The following is an 18323-nucleotide window of genomic DNA, read 5'->3' on the forward strand; positions in this document are numbered from 1 at the left end:
TGCAACCAACATAGAACACCTACCTTTCACCATAAAGCAGACTGAGAAAATACTGCGTAGATTAAACAGTATAGAATATGTGAAGTTCGTTGGTACTGCTTGTTGATTGACGTGTGCAGTTCCGTGAAAAGCTGCTACTTGATTTAGAATATTCGCCAAAAATGTTTCCACGACGTTCTGAAAACGGAAAGATTTCAGAACGTTTTTCAGTTCGATTTCAAGTTGATTTCAAGTCGATTTCATAGTATACTGAAACCAAGCACAGTGTCATGAATTCAATGAAGTTAGCCGATATCACTGGCAAAGTTGAAAATTTACATGGACATGTCAATTTTAATTTACAGTATGTAAATCTTGATTTACATTCTTTGTAAATTACAATTTACATGTTAGGGTTTTGTAAAATAAAATTCCAGGAAATTTACAGCTTTTAGTACAGCAGGTAAATGTTCTGTAAATAGTGATTTACATTGTCTTTGTCGACAATGATCATTTGAAGAACATGTAAAAACCTGTAAAATATTTTACGCACTTTTACAGTATCTGCCTTTGTAAAAAACATGTAAATTGCTTTGCTAAACCATGTGAGGAACGTGTAAATAATTCAAGCGAATGCTGTAAAAAGTCTGGAAATGTTATGTTTGTAACCCTGTAAAAACCATGTAAATGAAAAAAGGGGGCCTGTAAGAAACATGTAAAAACCATGTAAATGAAAAAAGGGGGCCTGTAAGAAACGTGTAAAAACCATGTAAATGAAAAAAGGGGGCCTGTAAGAAACATGTAAAAACCATGTAAATGAAAAAAGGGGGCCTGTAAGAAACTTGTAAAAAGCATGTAAATGAAAAAAGGAGGCCTGTAAGAAACATGTAAAAAGCATGTAAATGAAAAAAGGGGGCCTGTAAGAAACATGTAAAAAGCATGTAAATGAAAAAAGGGGGCCTGTAAGAAACATGTAAAAACAATGTAAATGAAAGAAAGGGAGCCTGTAAGAAACATGTAAAAACCATGTAAATGGAAAACCTAGAAGTTGCACGGGTGCGACACCGCACTAATTAAGCTGTCTTCTTGTGAACTTTCCGCGCATCCACAACGACAAAATAAAACTAGAATTGTTACTGCACATGCAGGCGTCCCAAGCTTACGTCTCTAGAAAAGAGAAAAATTAATTCTCGGACACGTACGTATTTATTCATGAAGGTCCATGAAAGCGTCACGTGTTGTGTGAGTTCAAGACGGAAAGAGCCCTGGTGACCGAGTTTGAACTGACGCGGAGTTAGGTTAGGCAGGGAACCATAAGGGACACCCAACGACCGTTTCCTCTCGAATGCTTTTCAACGCTGTTTTAGGCTATCTGGTGTACTTTCAAAGCTCTGTAGGTTAACTTTAGGTTGCGCAAAAAAACATTTATCTGTTCGGTTGTTCTAGATGAGCTTGAGTATTCTCGAACTTATTAGGGCTTTTTTGTCCATTTCCGGAAAACGTTAGGTCTTATCGCCTTTCCGAAAATGATAGCTGACTTTTTTTCGGTACCCAAAATGACATTTTTAACAATCCGAAAACAACAAACGTTAAACTTCTCGTATCGCGAAAGTTCGAGGTCACAGTTGTGCCCCTGAACCGCTGAGAATGAACGAAATATCATCGATTTAGAGCGTTAAATATTCCGAAACATGAACATTCTACAAGTAAGATTAATACAACTAAGTCTGCCCTTGCATGTTCAGTGTTTCTTTGGGTTTTTTTGTTTTGTTTTGTTTTGTTTTTTTTTTTGGTGATTTCTACCGTTTTGTGCTTTCATTGCCATCACTGTTATCCCAGTCCCTTTACAAGAGCATACCAGCCTTGTGAGTGTCCGATCTCCAACAAGCAGGAATCAGCGGTCTTCATGTTAGGTACCAGGTTCTCTCGGTTCTCCCGCCATGTTTGGCAGTTCGTTGGAACTTGCATCGAACTCGAGCTCTGTTTTAGCGGGCCAAAATCCACTCTACCTTCGCTTCGTCACCGTGCACGGTTTCAAGGCAAAGTTTACCGTTACCCAGAAGTTGAAGATAGCGATTACAGGCAACAAAAACAACAGGTGAGCAAGTTTTGCATAAATCGAACGAGCAGAGTAAAGTAACGTCAAGATACGTATACATTTCGTTTTGCCTTTGGTTGTGAATGTGTCATTATCAAGGAGAAGTTACATTACTTGTGGAATCGACTTTGGTGATGTTTACCTGCCGTGCATAAAGAGCTTTATTATCTGTTATTATCTGTTCTCGATAACTGAGCATGAGCATGCGACATTTGTTATTGGCTTATATGCACCTCATGATTCTTTCTGATGCATGCTCTTGTAAGGTTATGTTGCCCTCTGATGTGAATGCTAGTAAGCTAAAATGTAATGTGCCATCTTCAGCAGAGAAATTTCTCTTATGCTAGAGTAAGTATTCTGAAGTTACTCAAGTGTCTACAGTTGTACCTACATGCAAGTTACAATATGCTGTTATACACAACTGTACATGGACATTGCACCCACTGGTGCTGATACTGTATTTTCTTTCACAAAAAAAAAAAAACACTATGATACTTTATAAAGAGGTATGCATGTACCTCAAACTGTCGTGAAAACTACACAGGACTTGAAAAAAAGGAAGAGTAATGTAATGAACACTATATCGAGGCTTCTCTAATTAAGTGAGTAATCTTAACTCTTTCTGATTCGCCAATTTGTTGCTTAGCAATGACGTCATCAATTTTTACACGTGGACGTATATAGATAGTGTTAGCGACATATTCCTGCCAGTAGTTCAAGTTTCAGTTATCGTGCGTGCACGGTACGTGTTTTCAAGTAAATTAAGTTTTAAGCTACCCTTGACTATTTAGAGTGCAAGCGGGAACCGATGTGTAAGTACAAACTATTTTCTATGCTTGCTTTTTAGTATAAGTTTCAAGTTTTGACGTTTTTTAACCTTAAGTACCTTTAGTCTCGGTTTTTTTATACAACAGCCTATTGTACTAAGTCCAACATGTGGCAGAGCCCCAGTTTTCAAAGTTTTTATTTCATCTTGTTTTTAGCGATAGATCTTTATAGTTCACACTCCCCCTAGCTTAGGTTTCTATTTAGCAACTGTCCTATAAGAATCTCTGGTAATTCAGTTAAGTCCTTTCCTTGCTAGTAAATTCCCACATCGCTTTCAGTGACGCTCACGCAAGCACGTTTTTATCGCATCGTACAATTTTATTGCTTTCAAGGTTTTAGAGTGTTACCATTTATTGTATTAGGACAGTTAGCAGTATGCGTATCTGCTTGGGATCACTGATGATTTTAATTGTATCTTTACAGGGAAGTTTGACTGGAAGTATTGTCATATCGCAGTTATGATTGGAATGTGCGCTATTATTGTTTCGTGACTCTTGTCGTCTTGTAATCTTCTATTATCTAGTAATTAGTTAATTCATTACATTATATTTCAGTTTACGTTTGATTATCGTCAATTAAATCACCGTCAATCACAGCTGATTTTCCGTGATCTCTGGCTTTATTCGATTAGTAAAGCATCTCCCACACACGCTAGTCTCATCGCGACAAGTTGTCTAGCAAGTGACAATTCGGCCTTTCAACAGTCGCTGTGAACCTGACGTTACAAGTAACTTGCCCAGGCAGGAAAATCTACTTGTATTGGACGACACAGTATAGTCAATCGATTATTTCATAACAATCAATAGAAATTAGTCAATGATATCAGAAATCAATAAAAGGATTCGTCATGAGTCATCGATTGTGATCAAATTTTCAATAAGCATTATCAATTTTGCTGATACTAGCTTATCTTTTAAGCAACATTTAATAAGAAAGAAATGAACAAAAGATTTAAAGTGAACTATGAAATCATGAATACAATTGCATAAAAACATAACATTGTATCTCGTAAACAATATTTTGCTGGCATACATGTATCAGGGACTATGTTTTGGGGGTTTTTGGTAGTGCCTTTGAAATCTACATAAAAAAGTTACAATCAAACATTGTGTTGAGGGACACAATTTTTCTACAGTTTAGGTGAACTAACAAAGAGAGACCAACTTTCAATTGATTCTCTAATGACTGATAAATTTGGTAAAATCAAACTAATAACTTGAAACTTTTCTAGCATGTGAGTATAAATTTCTTTCAATTGATCGATAGCGCTGATAACACTTACATTAATTTCAATTTATTGATTTATATCAATTTATGGATCGATTTCAATCGATTGCCTTACCCTGGGATGACCAGACAGCACTTTAAAGCCCTGTCACAGCTGTACATTTTACTTGTACAAAATTGGGCTCTTACCAAATACATGTAGGTTTCATGTGTCATGCATCTGTTCATGCATCTGTAGCAGGGCAGGAAAAAAAATTGTAAGTCACTTGCCCAGTGGGCCAGTCAATTTCAGTTTTCACTTGCCCCACTTAAATATTAGTTGCCAGTGTGGTGGCCAGTAAGGAAATCAGAGGACAAATGCGAATGAGGTATACTCGGATTCCAAACTAATTCTTGCTTTCAACCTAATAATTAACTAATGTTTAGGTCTTAAGTTTTGAAATGGAATGACTGGAAATTATCATTTATCAAGCTGGCATTTTTAGTCAGACTCACAAGACTACTGACACTACATTGTAATTTCACTTGCCCACTGGGCTACTGAACTTCTATTTTCGCTTGCCCAAGAGCAAAATTTACTTGGCTGAGGAAATCAGACCTGGGTTTTTTCTTGCCTTGAGTAGATCACAGATAACATCAAAATGTGGTAAAAACAAAAAATAATCACATAAGCCATTACCAGAGTGTGTCACAGAATTTGTGAATTTTTCAGGCGTGTGTCACTGATGTTTTTACCACATTTTGATGTCTTCTGTGATCTATTACTGAACAGATGCACGACAACATAGAATCTGTCTGCTTCGTAATACATACATGTAACAAAGAAACAAAAACAAACTTTTATGACATCATCTACAGGTACCTTTGTCCACCAATAGAGCATAAGTGCAAGTAAGAAACAATCAAATTGTGCCTGCAAATAACTCGACTTATTATTTAAACATTGTTTGATAGGAGTTTGATTTATTGTGCATGAATATTACAATGTAGAAGATAGTGAACATTGAATAGTTACTGCCACAGATTTTGAGTTTAGTTCTTCTACATCCCCTGACATTCAGTGCCTTCCAATCAGAGATGCAAATTTTTTGTCACACAGTAGCTACAGGTGTAGATGTAAGATCTGTTTGATTGATGAATACTCAGGGCTCAAAATAATGGCCGGTCAACGGGCAATGTCTGGCCAGAATGGTGACTTGACCGGCCAAAAACTTCGCTCGCCGGTCATGTTGACCAGTCATGTCATGTTGAGACGGTCACGTTGTTCATTCTTGAATAAACAATCAAATCCCCAACTGTAAATCTGAGAGTTTTTATCTCTTTTTTATTATGACCTCTAACGAAAACATACACCAATGCATACATGTATCTGTTCAAACGGCTAAAGATCATTCGCTTGCTGTTTGTCATGCGTTCAAGATCGATAGGAATGCCATTCGAGTGACTGGGGTTAAATCTGTTCAGAAAAATATTAAGCCAATCTTGAAACGGTCTAGCAGTGACTGGAACAAGCAAACTATGTTTGTGGGTTTAATTTGGCTCACATTATGTGTACTTGATCTTTTCGTAAATATCTTGACCAGTCAGAAATGAGACGTGACTGAGCTAAAATTGAGAGTGGTCAATACATGCATACTCCTTGGCATTGATCCTTGATCAGGAAAAAATCAGCCACTGAGAAGTCTACAGTACCTATGACTCTATAAGGGGTCCAAGGTCCATTTCTTGAAGGCCCTGGAAACTTTTCAGGCCCACAAAGCCATCTTTAATTGAGCTGTGTCTAAAAACTAAGAGCTGTATATGCCTGAAACTTCTTGTGTGAAGGAAACCTCTGTTCATATTGAGAATAAGCTAATAAAACAGCTCTGTAAGCATAAGATTTCAGATTTTGGTATAGCTTTCTGGGTGCGAAAACTTTTTGGGACCTTCGAGAAATGGGCCCCTGGTGCATTACAGTCTAACATGGTGACCTTCAACACTTTCTGGCATAAACTCAACCACTTTAAACATTATTTTTAATGCTTTGAAGTATCACCTACACTGTACCTGTGTTAGTGAATTAGCATTAAATTTGAATATCTTAGATTGCTAGGTTGATACTTATTGTTCAATACAGTAGCTATAAGATTTCATCATAAAAAGTAAAGGCTATGTTTACATACATGTAGTACCAGAACAATAATTTATTAACTTACAGGTGTATGATGTGTTATGGGAACTTTGGTACTAGATAGGCCTTTCAATTTCAACAGGTCCCTATGAATTTTTGTTTTACAGTACAGTTTTTTTTTATCACAAAAAGAAAAAGTAAAATTTCGAATAATGTTTACAGTGAATGTTTTGTCAGGGGTCCAAAATGTTTGTCCTGTTTGGATTCCGTACAGTTTTGGAAAAAGGAAACTGTGACTTTGTAAACATAGCCTAAAAGATGTCAGAAGCCTTGTTTTATGTTACGCAATGTAGTATTCCTTTGGCATGAATGTTTTTATGATGAATTTAAAATGTCAATCTCTATCTTGTGGTAAATGTTTTTTCTCCCTATTTTCTGTTATTTCAAAAGAACAATTCACTCTATGAAAAAAGTTGATCAATATTTCACACTTACATTGCAGTAATTTTCATAATAAGGTAAAGGTAAAGTCTGCATATGAGCCACGTGGCCCAACAGACTGGAGCTTATCCCGCTTTCTGTAGCAGGAAGCGACTAGGACTATTTCTACTCCCCCTGGATGAGATGCCAGTCCATTGCAGGGTTACCCCACCATTAAATTCGCTGGTACCCACTTATACACCTGGGTGGAGAGGCACTGAGAGTAAAGTGTGTTGCCCAACAACATAACAGAATGTACCCGCCTAGGGCTTGAACCCAGACCGCTCGATCAGGAGTTGAGCGCACTACATGTAACTATGAGGCCATCGTGCCTCCCACATTTTTCATAATAATTATTAAGGCTAATTTAATCCTACATTAATTACTTAGTAAGAAAAAAACAGTTTATTCATTCATTTTATGACAAAGGTATTATCATTATGCTACATTTGACTTTGTGAATTTAGTATATATTTAAGACAGGTATCCATTTGCAAACAATTTTAATTTAGTAATACGCCTAAATTGCAAAATTTTCACTAGTTGTAGCTGACAACAGTATAGTTCTTAATCATTTTATTATTTATGAATTAAATAGAGTTGAATATGACATGGTTTTGCACAATCTTGAAAAGGTCCTGAATTTTAGTAGTCTTCTTGAAAAGTGCTTGAATTCGGTTAAAGGAGCTCAGTCATGGTATTTTAAAATATTTTGGCCATGCACAAAATTACATTTAAGTCGTCTTGTTATGGATAGAAAGAAAAGAAAACATGTTTTATTTGTTGTAATGTGTACATTGTAAACCTTATTCATGGCATTTAAAAACTATTTGAATTTTACTGAGTTTGTTCTGATTGCAATAAATTTCTGATTCTGTATAAATTTGCATGTTTTCTACTATTGTAATTAAGGTCAACAGATTTGATTACAATAAAACAGTACATTCCATGCATTTTTCTTCAAGTTATTATTTACAAGTTATTTATCGTACAGGGTTTCTCCCTCCCTTTTTCGATTTCCAGGTTATTTCCAGGCTCCCTTTTTTGATTTACATGTTATTTACAGGCTCCCTTTTTCAATTTACAGGTTATTTGCAGGCTCCCTTTTCCAATTTACAGGTTATTTACAGGCTCCCTTTTTCAATTTACAGGTTATTTACAGGCTCCCTTTTTCGATTTACATGTTATTTGCAGGCTCTCTTTTTCAATTTACAGGTTATTTACAGGCTCCCCTTTTCAATTTCCATGTTATTTGCAGGTTCCCTTTTTCGATTTCCATGTTATTTACAGGCTCTCTTTTTCCATTTACATGCTATTTACAGGCTCCCTTTTTCGATTTGCAAGTTATTTACAGGCTCCCTTTTTCGATTTACATGTTATTTACAGGCTCCCTTTTTCAATTTCCATGTTATTTACAGGCTCTCTTTTTCCATTTACATGTTACTTACAGGCTCCCTTTTACGAGTTACATGTTACTTACAGGCTCCCTTTTTCGATTTACATGTTCTTTATGGGCTCCTTTTTTGATTTCCATGTTATTTACAGACTCCCTCTTTCGATTTACACGTTATTTACGGGCTCCCTTTTTCGATTTACATATTACTTACAGGCTCCCTTTTTTGATTTACACGTTATTTACAGGCTCTTGTTTTCATTTTCCATGTTATTTACAGCCTCCATTTTTTTTATTTACATGTTGTTTACAGCTTCCCCTTTTTATTTAAATGTTATTTACAGTATTATGGCAGCCTCCCTGTATTAAATTTACATGTTATTTACGGGTTTCCAGGTTGAATCACAAGAAATTTACAGGCTATTTACAGTATTTGCAGGAACAGTTTACATGTTATTTACATGATCTTAGCCCTTTGCTTTGAAACATTTACAGTGTTTTCTTCATCATTTACATGTTTCACTTGAAATATTTACATGTTTTTACATGAAACCTCCAAAACATGTAAAAGGGGAAAAATCATGTAAATTAATCTTTACAGTCTCTTTTTGATTATTACATGTTAATTACATGTTATTTACATACTCTGTAAATTTTCAACTTTTCCAGTGTATTGTTCATATATTGAAATGAAGGTGTGAATTTTAGTAGAAGAGTTGTCACAAAATTTAATATATGTTGTAAATTACAATTACAGGTGATGCGTTTTGCATCAACACACCTAAATAAATCAACAAATGGCAGTAACATTTTATCGAAATTTGGATAAGCCTTTTCAATCATTCAGTAAAACCGCTTATAACAATGGTGGGGTTCTTTGTTGTTTTTGGTTTTGTTAACCCGCGACCATGTGTCGAGAGTGGTTCTTGCTTCGTTCGTGTTGTATTATTATTATTATTTTAATATTTTTGTTCATTTTTTATTCCTATTGGTGACTAGAACCAAGCTCCCGGGCTTTTCGAGAAGTCTCGGCCGACTTCTCGAAAAAACTTTAAACCACGCAGCATGTGATGTTTTACAGTAGAGCTATTGTGCGTACGTTATGCGTAAAAAAAAGCCAGGTCTTTTCGTGGTGACAGTCATGAAGATTTAGAAGGGATTTCTACTGTATCATGAACGTGAGGACATTTTTTTACGACATGGGCATTAGAATATTTAAACGCAGAAACGTGCAGAAAGGCAAGGCAAAAAAGCACAGTCATCATTCAAGTTGTAAGTTTCCGAGTACTTTGAACCACCCAGCGTTAGCTAGGATTTTATGTTTTAAATAGCAGAGCCAGGCGCGGATCTAGGGAAAATGTTGACCGATTTACTGCAAAACGAGCGCTGAAGGCGCAAGCTCCTGGCGGGATCCGGGGGCATGCTCCCCCGGGAAATTTTTTCAATTTTAACTACCTAAAGTACCCTTTCCTGGCCTTTTGAGTCAGTCAGACATTATATTTGCCAGTTCCATTCTCCTTGGATGAAGCCTTGCAAATCTGCGAATTATTTCGTCAAAGTCAATGTCCATGTTGTAATGAATGTGCAGCAAGGCAAGTCCTGTCAATCTCGTTTGTAACATCGTACTTCGTAAATATGTTTTCAGTAGCCTCAAAACCATTGCTAGAACGAGCTTCCACTGCAAAGATAAATCATTTGTTCAAGTAATAGAAAGAGAACAAATTTCAGCCCAGACAAACACGTCTGGGTATGACGTCAGCCGGGCGTGTGCATACCGAACGAAAATAACTTTTCAGTAAAATTAATTTGTCCACTCTCAAGCATTATTAACAAAGACCCGAACTAACCTTTTTTCCTGAGGTAGTCAGTAATTTGTGACATCTTGACGTTGTTATGTATTTTTCCACACTCTTGTTGAAGTCGTTGTCCAAAGACGTTGGATGATCATACAGGGGCATACAGGCTAACCGAGTGGCAGAATTGCACATATCGCCCGGGGAAACCTAATTTTGGTCTAGACGCCCGCGGCGATGATATGATGGCGTGACCGCCGTCGGGAGACTGGTGATTTCCCGGCTGTAAAATTTTGCCGCCAGAACGCGTGACCATTGTCTATTTCCGGTAATTGGCAAAAAAGAATAAATAAAAAATAAATGTCAAAACTTCGAGATTCAACTTGCAGTTTACTTTTATTACAAATATATACATATCTATTGATTTTTTTTTATTATGAAAATTCTGACCGATTTCCGTAAAACGGTGGAAACCGGTATGGATCCGCGCCTGAGCGCTGTCGTGCGTATATGAACAAAAATAGGTTTTTTCGTGGTAACAGCCACAAAGACATGCAAAGGATTCTTTGATGTATGATGTAAACATGAGGACATTTTGTTTACGACACTGGCGTATGAACATTTAAACGGATAAACTTACAGAGTGAAATCATGTTTTCGGTGTGTGGTAGAAGAATTTTAGGAGTCGTCGTGGACATTAAAGAATTGAAAGAATTGCCATTACTCTAAAAGACATGTTTCTGATTGAGGCATGATGTTGTTGTTAAGGTAGGTAATTTTTTAGTTCCTGGATTTTGTCGGGGTGAGAAATGTTTCGTTCGTTTAAAAGAGGCAGGTAAATCTGTACGGAGGCAACACAGTTAGTCGTTCTGGTGAGTTGGGTTTAATTTCATTTCATTTCATTTCATTTCCTTTCCTTTCCTTTCCTTTCCTTTCCTTTCCTTTCCTTTCCTTTCCTTTCCTTTCATTTCATTTCATTTCATTTCATTTAATGTAATGTAATTTAATTTTTTTAAGCAGTTAACAAATTTCAGACTCACTGATTTACCAAAACAGTGAACAAAACAAAATGCTCCAAACATGCAAGCCACCTGCAACTGGATGACAACGAGAGTGGTTCCTGTTGTGGATAAAGAGAAGACGTTTGCATGTAGAATATTAGGCTTAAATCACCAAATCTTTTACTACAGAAAACATGGCGGCCAACTGCAACCACGAGGATTGCAGGCAAATTTAATAAAGTAAAATCACACTACATATACAACACAACGCATTATAATGTCACACAATACAATACACCTTATTCCAAAATGGCGGCCAATTTATTGTTCTTTTGTTTGCATGTTAATTAGTCCTCTTTGCCTCATTTCCACTTCAAAATTCTTTTGTATTTTGTACGTGCTGACGAGGTAAAGAGGGCTAATTACCATATAAACAAAAGAATAATAAACTGGATGAGATAACAGACCATTTCCGAGTTGCCTTTCTCTTCTGAGTTCCAACGAGTTTTCGTGCGATCGAATCCGTTCATATGAAAATGTGTATCCAAATCAAACTCATTTAATTCATACGAAAGGTTATGCACGAAGACTCGTTTTAACAACTCATTCAAGCGATGCGACTCTGTTCATCCTGATCATATTTGGACCAAAAGCGGTAAATATATTATTTTAGGAATAACATTGGGTCCATAGTGAGGACCTTATGGTCTAGAGTTCCTTTTGTATTGCTTTATTACACTGAAATCCTTAAAAGGGACCAAAGATAAGATCAATACAATTGTTTGTAGTTTTAATTCGTTTTTGTTGCACGACAGTACATGTACGTATACCCACTGCTAAAAGCTTTATAAGCCTCGCCAGTAAGTTGCTCAATTATCTACTGGACCTCGATTTCCTCACTTCCTCCTCTTGAAACGTCCTATAGAGAGAGCGAAACAGCGCCAAAACGTAAACTCACTGAAAATGCGTAAGAAGGGTCTAGACCTCCACAGCAACATAAGAAATACATAAAGGATACGAGGAAATGCGCTTTTGCGGTTTTGTTGTTGTTGTTGTTGTTGTTGTTCGTTTTTGTTTGTTTGTTTGTTTGTTTGTTGTTGTTATTTGTTTGTTTTTTCCTCCATTTCAACTAATGGACAAGTCGCCAGTCGTTTTATGCCCAACAAATAAGTCCCGCATGTAATCTGATCCTGGCTAGTAGAATATTACCCACCAAGACACGCTGCACAAAATCGTTGATCCCTGAGGAGAAAAATTGGCCTATGTTAAAAGCATGGTGAGTCGGTGAGTCATTTGTGCAAAACAAAAATGGAGTTTGTTTGGAGTCAAGGATCCTATCCCTGGGGGCCTGCGAACTTGAGTTATTCACAAGTTTTCGTGCGCAGACTGTAGCGCCTGTTATGTCGGTGAAACCAACAGATACTTTGCAACCCGGATTCCCCTATATTTAAACACAGAAGGGTTTCTGATAATTGTCGCTCCTTTTGTTCGGAAGATTGTTTCGAAATTTTTGACTGGGCTTCCGCTAGCTTCCAATTAAAAAGTCGAGGAAGCCATAGACATCCTTCGGGAGCAGCCGTCTTTAAATTCCTAAGTTAAACATCTTAAATTATCCCTTTCAAACTAATAAGCCTTAGCCTTAAATATTCATATTTTCATCACACAATGTTAGACTATTTATTGCTCATTTTCAACTGGTATTCTTGTACAGCTAACGATGAATGGTGTTTCATCCGAAATATGTTTTGTAATTTAATATAAGCTATGAAATTCAAATACATTGTGTGGTTTGTGAAAGTGTTATCATACTTTGTACTTGTAAGAATCCTTGGTAATAAAAAAATGCTAATAAAATCTTAAGAGTTGGTTAGATAATAAATTAATAACGATATTATAATTGTTGAGTTAAATAGATAAGGTTTAAGAATTATTTGCCACACATGTCGGTGATACATTGACTCCATTAAAAGCTAACTTGGAAAGCTGCTGTTTGAGGACTGATCTGAGGTTGCGGATTTTGGAGATAGAAGCAACTGATTCCAGGTTTGCTAGGGAAGAATTGTAATCAATAATTTAAGTGTAAAAGTGTAATATAAGTAAGTAAATATATAAAGTGTGTGTGTGTATGCTAGGGAAGGTGACATATATATATAAGAAAAGAAATATGGAGAAATTGTTGTTATAGGACATTTTCTGCGGTATTATGGCCGCTACTTCAACGATTTTGTGGTGTCACTCGAGGATCAAATTGGTTATAATGGTAAAGATTGCTCCAATCGGCTAGTTTATTCTAACGTGCGCTTGAAGGGGTGATTTAATAACATTTCAGTAGTGGCCAATTTATCCCTTTTTTTGTTTGTTTGTTTGTTTGTTTGTTTGTTTGTTTGTTTTTTTGAATATCTAAATATGCTTTTTTCTGAGATCAAGGCAAGCAAGTGAAAATCGGGATAGCAAGTTAAATAACGTTTTTTGACTCAACCAGCTTTAATATTTGGAGGGCACGTTCGATGAATTCTTTGAGAGGCATGCTGATGTTAGTGTATCGAGGCCCTAGCGACATTGTCATTGGTCTGCATGTTTGATGACTGCGGTATTATACTTTAGCTTGAACGTGAAATAGTAAAAGTGAGAAAAAAGCATGAAATGTGTTTTGGTTTGCGCTGTTCTTTTACTTCATGGTCCCTTTCTGTTACGTTTCTGCGGCATATCAGGCGAGTTTGGTCGATCGAGCCATCACGTTTTCTGTTTTTTTTTTTTTTAATTAATTTTTGGCGAGGGTGGATACCCATGGCGAGACCAAACGAGCCTGATTTGTCGCAAAGGGTGCGATTTGGAATTTTACTGTACCCCTCCCAATTCGAAAAAGTAACCACGGTATTGCTGCCATATCGAGTCAGTGACTGGATATCGCAGAGTATCAGGACAGTAGACAGGGCTTCTGATCGTCGACTAATTGCGAATTTGGGTGCGTTTAAATCTAACGAGCTAGCATTCAGCAGAACGGTCGCGGCTGGTACTGTTGGCCAACTCCATGGTAGGGGGCTCGGACCTTGTAGGGTGAACTCTGGCTCTACTCGAAGCCTTACAGGTTATTGTGCTCTTGATCTTCTCTCTGAATCGTTGGTTTAGCAGAGCGTATACAAACGGGTTGACCGCAGAATTAAACATGATCATCGTGTTTGAAATGGAATATACGGCTGCACCAAAACTGTCTGTGTTGAAATGGCTCACGATGTAGACTATCGAGTCGGTTATCCAACAGATTCCAAAGATTACACTGACAACGACAACAGCTAGTGTTACTCGCTTCCGTACTCTCAGCACACCCTGTTTACAAATACATACAAGGCTAGGTGAGTTCCTGGTTGAGATTCATTGTTATAAATACGTCCATATAAAGTTCCACTAGATGTATCTATAAAAATACTCTTACCAATTTACATTATTACCTTTTGTTGGTGTGTAAGTGCACTGTCGTCAATCTGTTTGAACCACAGAGTGTATATGACTCTGGAGTAAAAACCAACCATCAGTGTTAAAGGAATAACTGCCAAGATTACAAACCACGCCACGTTGTAAGCTCTTGGCATCCACTTCTCGGGCCATTCTCTGGCGCAGGTTCCACTTTCATTATCAAAGTTCACAACCAGGAATACAGGGATGTTTACGATTAAGGAAAATATCCAAGCACCAGGGATGATGACCTAGAATTATAGAAAAAAATCCTCGTGAATTGTCGTAAAAGACTACCATGACCGCCAGTAAATCAGCAGCGACCCTCGCGGACATCCAAGGACCCTGGTGGGGAGGAGGAGTGGGAGGGAAGAGGGGTCCTAGATTCCACAGATAGCTAATCAAACTTTTACGGTGCGAAAAGCATCTAAAAATTGTTTATACAATTACCTATCACGTAAAATTGATGAGGTTATGCAATTGATGATGTCAACCATTTTTAATCTGCCAATTTGGATTTCACTCGGTTTGAGTGAAAAAAAAAAACGAAAACATGAACACAAAAATGTATATACTGCACAGATTAAACTCTACCCTATCACTTACTCATTCACTCACCATCAGTTTACGTTCGCTAAGTTTCCCTTTGTTACCAAGAGGGTACATCACGACGTAATAGCGTTCGATGGAGATATTAGCTAAAGTAAAAACAGATGAAGCTGCTCCGACCCATGCAAAGTTTCCACCCGTTAGCAATCTGCATAACACTGTACCAGTCACACCATCTGGGTGCGTGAAAGTGTGGCTCAGAATGTACTGCGGTGTGATAAACGACGCGTACATGATATCTGCCACAGCTAGGTTGACAAGGAGATAATTGATGGGAACCCTGTAGTGATAAAGTAAATTTGCCGTGAAATTTAAAACAAGGCAAGGCAACGGTACTATTGCTCAGGTTACAAAGCTAACTTCGAGGCCAGGCAATGAATAAAAGCTGCATTTAAACTTGGCATGACATCACTATGAGAAAATACTACATATTTGCCATTTGGGACTCGATCTTAGGTGCAAAAAGCAATCTATTGATGTTACGATCTCAAGCCCCAAGGAATTAATTTATTAAGCAAGTTCCTCGTGCAGCCTGTTTCAAAGAAAAGTGGATCATGTGTACTTAAGGCATCTGTCGACCGAGTATCGGTCGATAATATGGGCCGATATGTCGACCGACATTCGGCCGACACATATCGACCGACATCGACGGACACGCATGTCGGCCGACACTCGACCAATACTTCCCCGACACTCGGACAACACTTGGCCAATACGTCACCGACACTAGGCCAACACTATACGCTCATGTGGTCCGCTCTTGTTGCTGACTACATCTTCTCTACTCAAATATTAAATAATCTTCACCAGCCCTTTGAGAGGGTCTTTCGGCGGCCCTCGTCCGTTTTTGACTTTTCATACCGGCAACATTCTGCTATCTCAATGACCGTTTTTTTATTTTTTTTTATTTTTTCAGCTATGCTTGTTGAGACCTCAAGTTGCATTAGATATGTATTCGAAATGACGGCAGTGTCAGCTGCATCCTCGCTCTATCAACATATGAGCATAGACGATACAGAGTCTTCTTTCGCAGCTCCTGTGGGTAAGGAGACGGCTGCTCTTTCAGCAAAACAACGGTTAACACTATACCGATACCACCGACAGTCGACCGATACATCACTGATTGTTGATCGCAACATGTCGGTCGAGGTGTTGGCCAAGAGTCGACCCACATACCGACCAATAGTGCCGACCGATGGTCTATTAACTTGAATGGATCAGTTTTTGTTTCTGAGCAACCGACCTCAGTTCTGAAAAACTGTCCTCGGAAAAAAAATCTGTCCTCGGTTACAGAATGTACGGTCGGTAAACTGTCCTCGGTTGGTGTCCACGTAACGTCCACGGTATTAACCGAGCCCGGGATTCACGAACCTTCCTCGTTTTATAAACCGTACAGGGGTTGCCTTGATCCGACCTCGGTTTGGTGTTGTTTCATAACCGTGTTTGGTTTCCAGATAACGTCCACGGTGATAACCGCCGACCCTAGAGAATACAGAAGCCGTATTCGGTTTTGATTTTACATTAAACCGAGCTCGGTTGTGAATGCATCCATGACCCAACTCGGTTAATTATCTTGACCGTACACGGTTTTTTTTTATTTTTTTTTTATTTAAATTATACCGAGCTCGGTTTTGGACGCTTTATCCTTAAATTCAAATCACACATGCTGGAGAAAATAAGCGTTATAGCCATCATAGAAAACACAGTGTCAAGCTGTGTACAATAGGATCGAAGACTTTATGCTCACCATTCGCTGGTGGCAAAACTACCAATCACAATCAAGAATTCTCGATCCGCCGAGCGAGTATATAATACCAAAAAAATATGCCAGGTGCAGATTGTTACCGAGCATTGGTCTCTACCACTCCCTGTTATCGGCAACTGATGAGATCCAGAAGGATCGAAACCGCGGTCTTGCCTGATCTACAAGGCTAAAACAAAAGAGGGACTATTAACAGTCTCAAGAAAACCTGACAACATCGCAAATAAAGGCAATGACAACCACAACGTGGAGCTGGATGAACAATCATAGGAAGAACTCCTAAATTCAGAGCTTTTGCCTGAACAAAACCACACAATATTATAAGCAACACGCAAAACGGTCCACAGACTTGCGCGTGAACACCTACATTTGCAGTTCCAGAACGAACAAACTGGAAGGACAAAAAGCTCGATGAAATTGATGCAAGAAGCATAAGAACGTCTCTCTAAGACAGACTCATAGCTTTCAACAAGGAAAGCTACAGCTATCTCTGGCGAAGCCGGACAAAGATAAATATGACACCCGTGATAACAAGCAGCATAACTTGCAACAGTAAATCAAACAGCCGGGCCCGGCGTAATAATACAAAATGCAAGTAACCAACATGCTCACGGAATATTTCAAACTTTGTTCCTCCAGAGCTAATATTTAGAGAGCTTAAAACATATCTTGCAATCAAATGAGCCAAAAAAAGTAGCACGTGGCCAAAAACAGAGGTGTCATAACAGCGGAAACCACGCAGACCTATGACCTCTAACGGCTCTACTCTGGTGAAATGTCCTCCTAAAAACAGGATTATTGCTTAGCGAAATATTCAAAGATCCCCCTATCGTACAATACAAAAGGGGCAGATCCTCAAAGATATACTAGTTCGAGCAAAACACTCAAAGCGGCTATTACACGTGGATAGGAGTTGTGTAGGCCTGTCACCCCACTGTTATCACAAAAACTGATCCACTTGAATAACATGTCGGCCGTCACTTGGCCGACTCTCGGTCGACATATCGACCGCGTATCGGCCGATATGTCGACCGACTGTCGGTCGTCATATCGGCCAATACTTAACCGATAGACTCCTTAAGTGCAACAGAGAAGCAATAACAGTGCAACGGAGTATATTTACCGTTGAAAAAATATCGCTTTCTGTAGGTACACATAACGTTACTTGTGTATAATACTTGTGTATTCTCTTGAACCGCTGACGGTACAATTTTGGCATGATGTGTAAATTTGCTTCTTAATCGGTGCGGTTATTTCTTCCGTTTGATCCTTGCATTTGCTGGCGTATTATATCAGTCCTGCACGAAATTCTAAAATCTTCGATATTTTGGAGACACCTGACATTTGTGAAGCTATAATCTGGTCTTTTATCTCTTATACCGCTGTATATGACAACTTTATAGAATTCCATAGTCGCTAGAAATACGAAATAACTGTTATGGATGTACCTCATATCTCGATTTTTCATTATGACAACACAAACGAGTGAGTTTCCAAGGATACCCACAACAACGAGAATGGAAAGTACGATTGTTGTACCAACATGTGCTGAATCAGACATGGCTCTCAGTGTACGGCACTCGTCTTAGC

At 38.1% G+C, this 18323-nt stretch overlaps 1 protein-coding gene and 1 long non-coding RNA gene across 2 annotated transcripts; one reads left to right on the forward strand and one right to left on the reverse strand.

Annotated features, from left to right (window-relative positions):
• Nucleotides 1-5723: 5723 nt before the first annotated feature.
• LOC149112773 (uncharacterized) lies at nucleotides 5724-7492 on the forward strand. Its single transcript, XR_016207573.1, has 2 exons — nucleotides 5724-7357; nucleotides 7388-7492. It is a non-coding gene; the product is annotated as an uncharacterized LOC149112773 (long non-coding RNA).
• Nucleotides 7493-13674: 6182 nt separating this feature from the next.
• Nucleotides 13675-18323, reverse strand: LOC110063934 (QRFP-like peptide receptor). The gene is made up of 4 exons (XM_020770929.2): nucleotides 18182-18323; nucleotides 14981-15251; nucleotides 14359-14613; nucleotides 13675-14236 (listed from the first exon to the last, which is right to left on the reverse strand). Exons 1-4 carry the CDS (start codon nucleotides 18292-18294, stop codon nucleotides 13895-13897), a joined length of 981 nt encoding a protein of 326 aa, XP_020626588.2. The 5' UTR covers nucleotides 18295-18323; the 3' UTR covers nucleotides 13675-13894.

This window comes from Orbicella faveolata, unplaced genomic scaffold (assembly GCF_042242905.1).
Source record: "Orbicella faveolata isolate gen_17 unplaced genomic scaffold, um_ofav_v1 contig_2, whole genome shotgun sequence".
NCBI classification, from domain to species: domain Eukaryota; kingdom Metazoa; phylum Cnidaria; class Anthozoa; order Scleractinia; family Merulinidae; genus Orbicella; species Orbicella faveolata.

What these genes read in the sequence shown, in the direction of transcription:
- LOC110063934 (XM_020770929.2), bottom strand. Translation starts at nt 18,294, where the DNA reads ATGTCTGATTCAGCACATGTTGGTACAACAATCGTACTTTCCATTCTC. An exon ending in ATGAAAAATCGAGATATGAG is followed by an intron (nt 15,252 to 18,181) that starts GTACATCCATAA and finishes TTATCACTACAG; the next exon opens with GGTTCCCATCAATTATCTCC. An exon ending in CACTTACACACCAACAAAAG is followed by an intron (nt 14,237 to 14,358) that starts GTAATAATGTAA and finishes ATTTGTAAACAG; the next exon opens with GGTGTGCTGAGAGTACGGAA.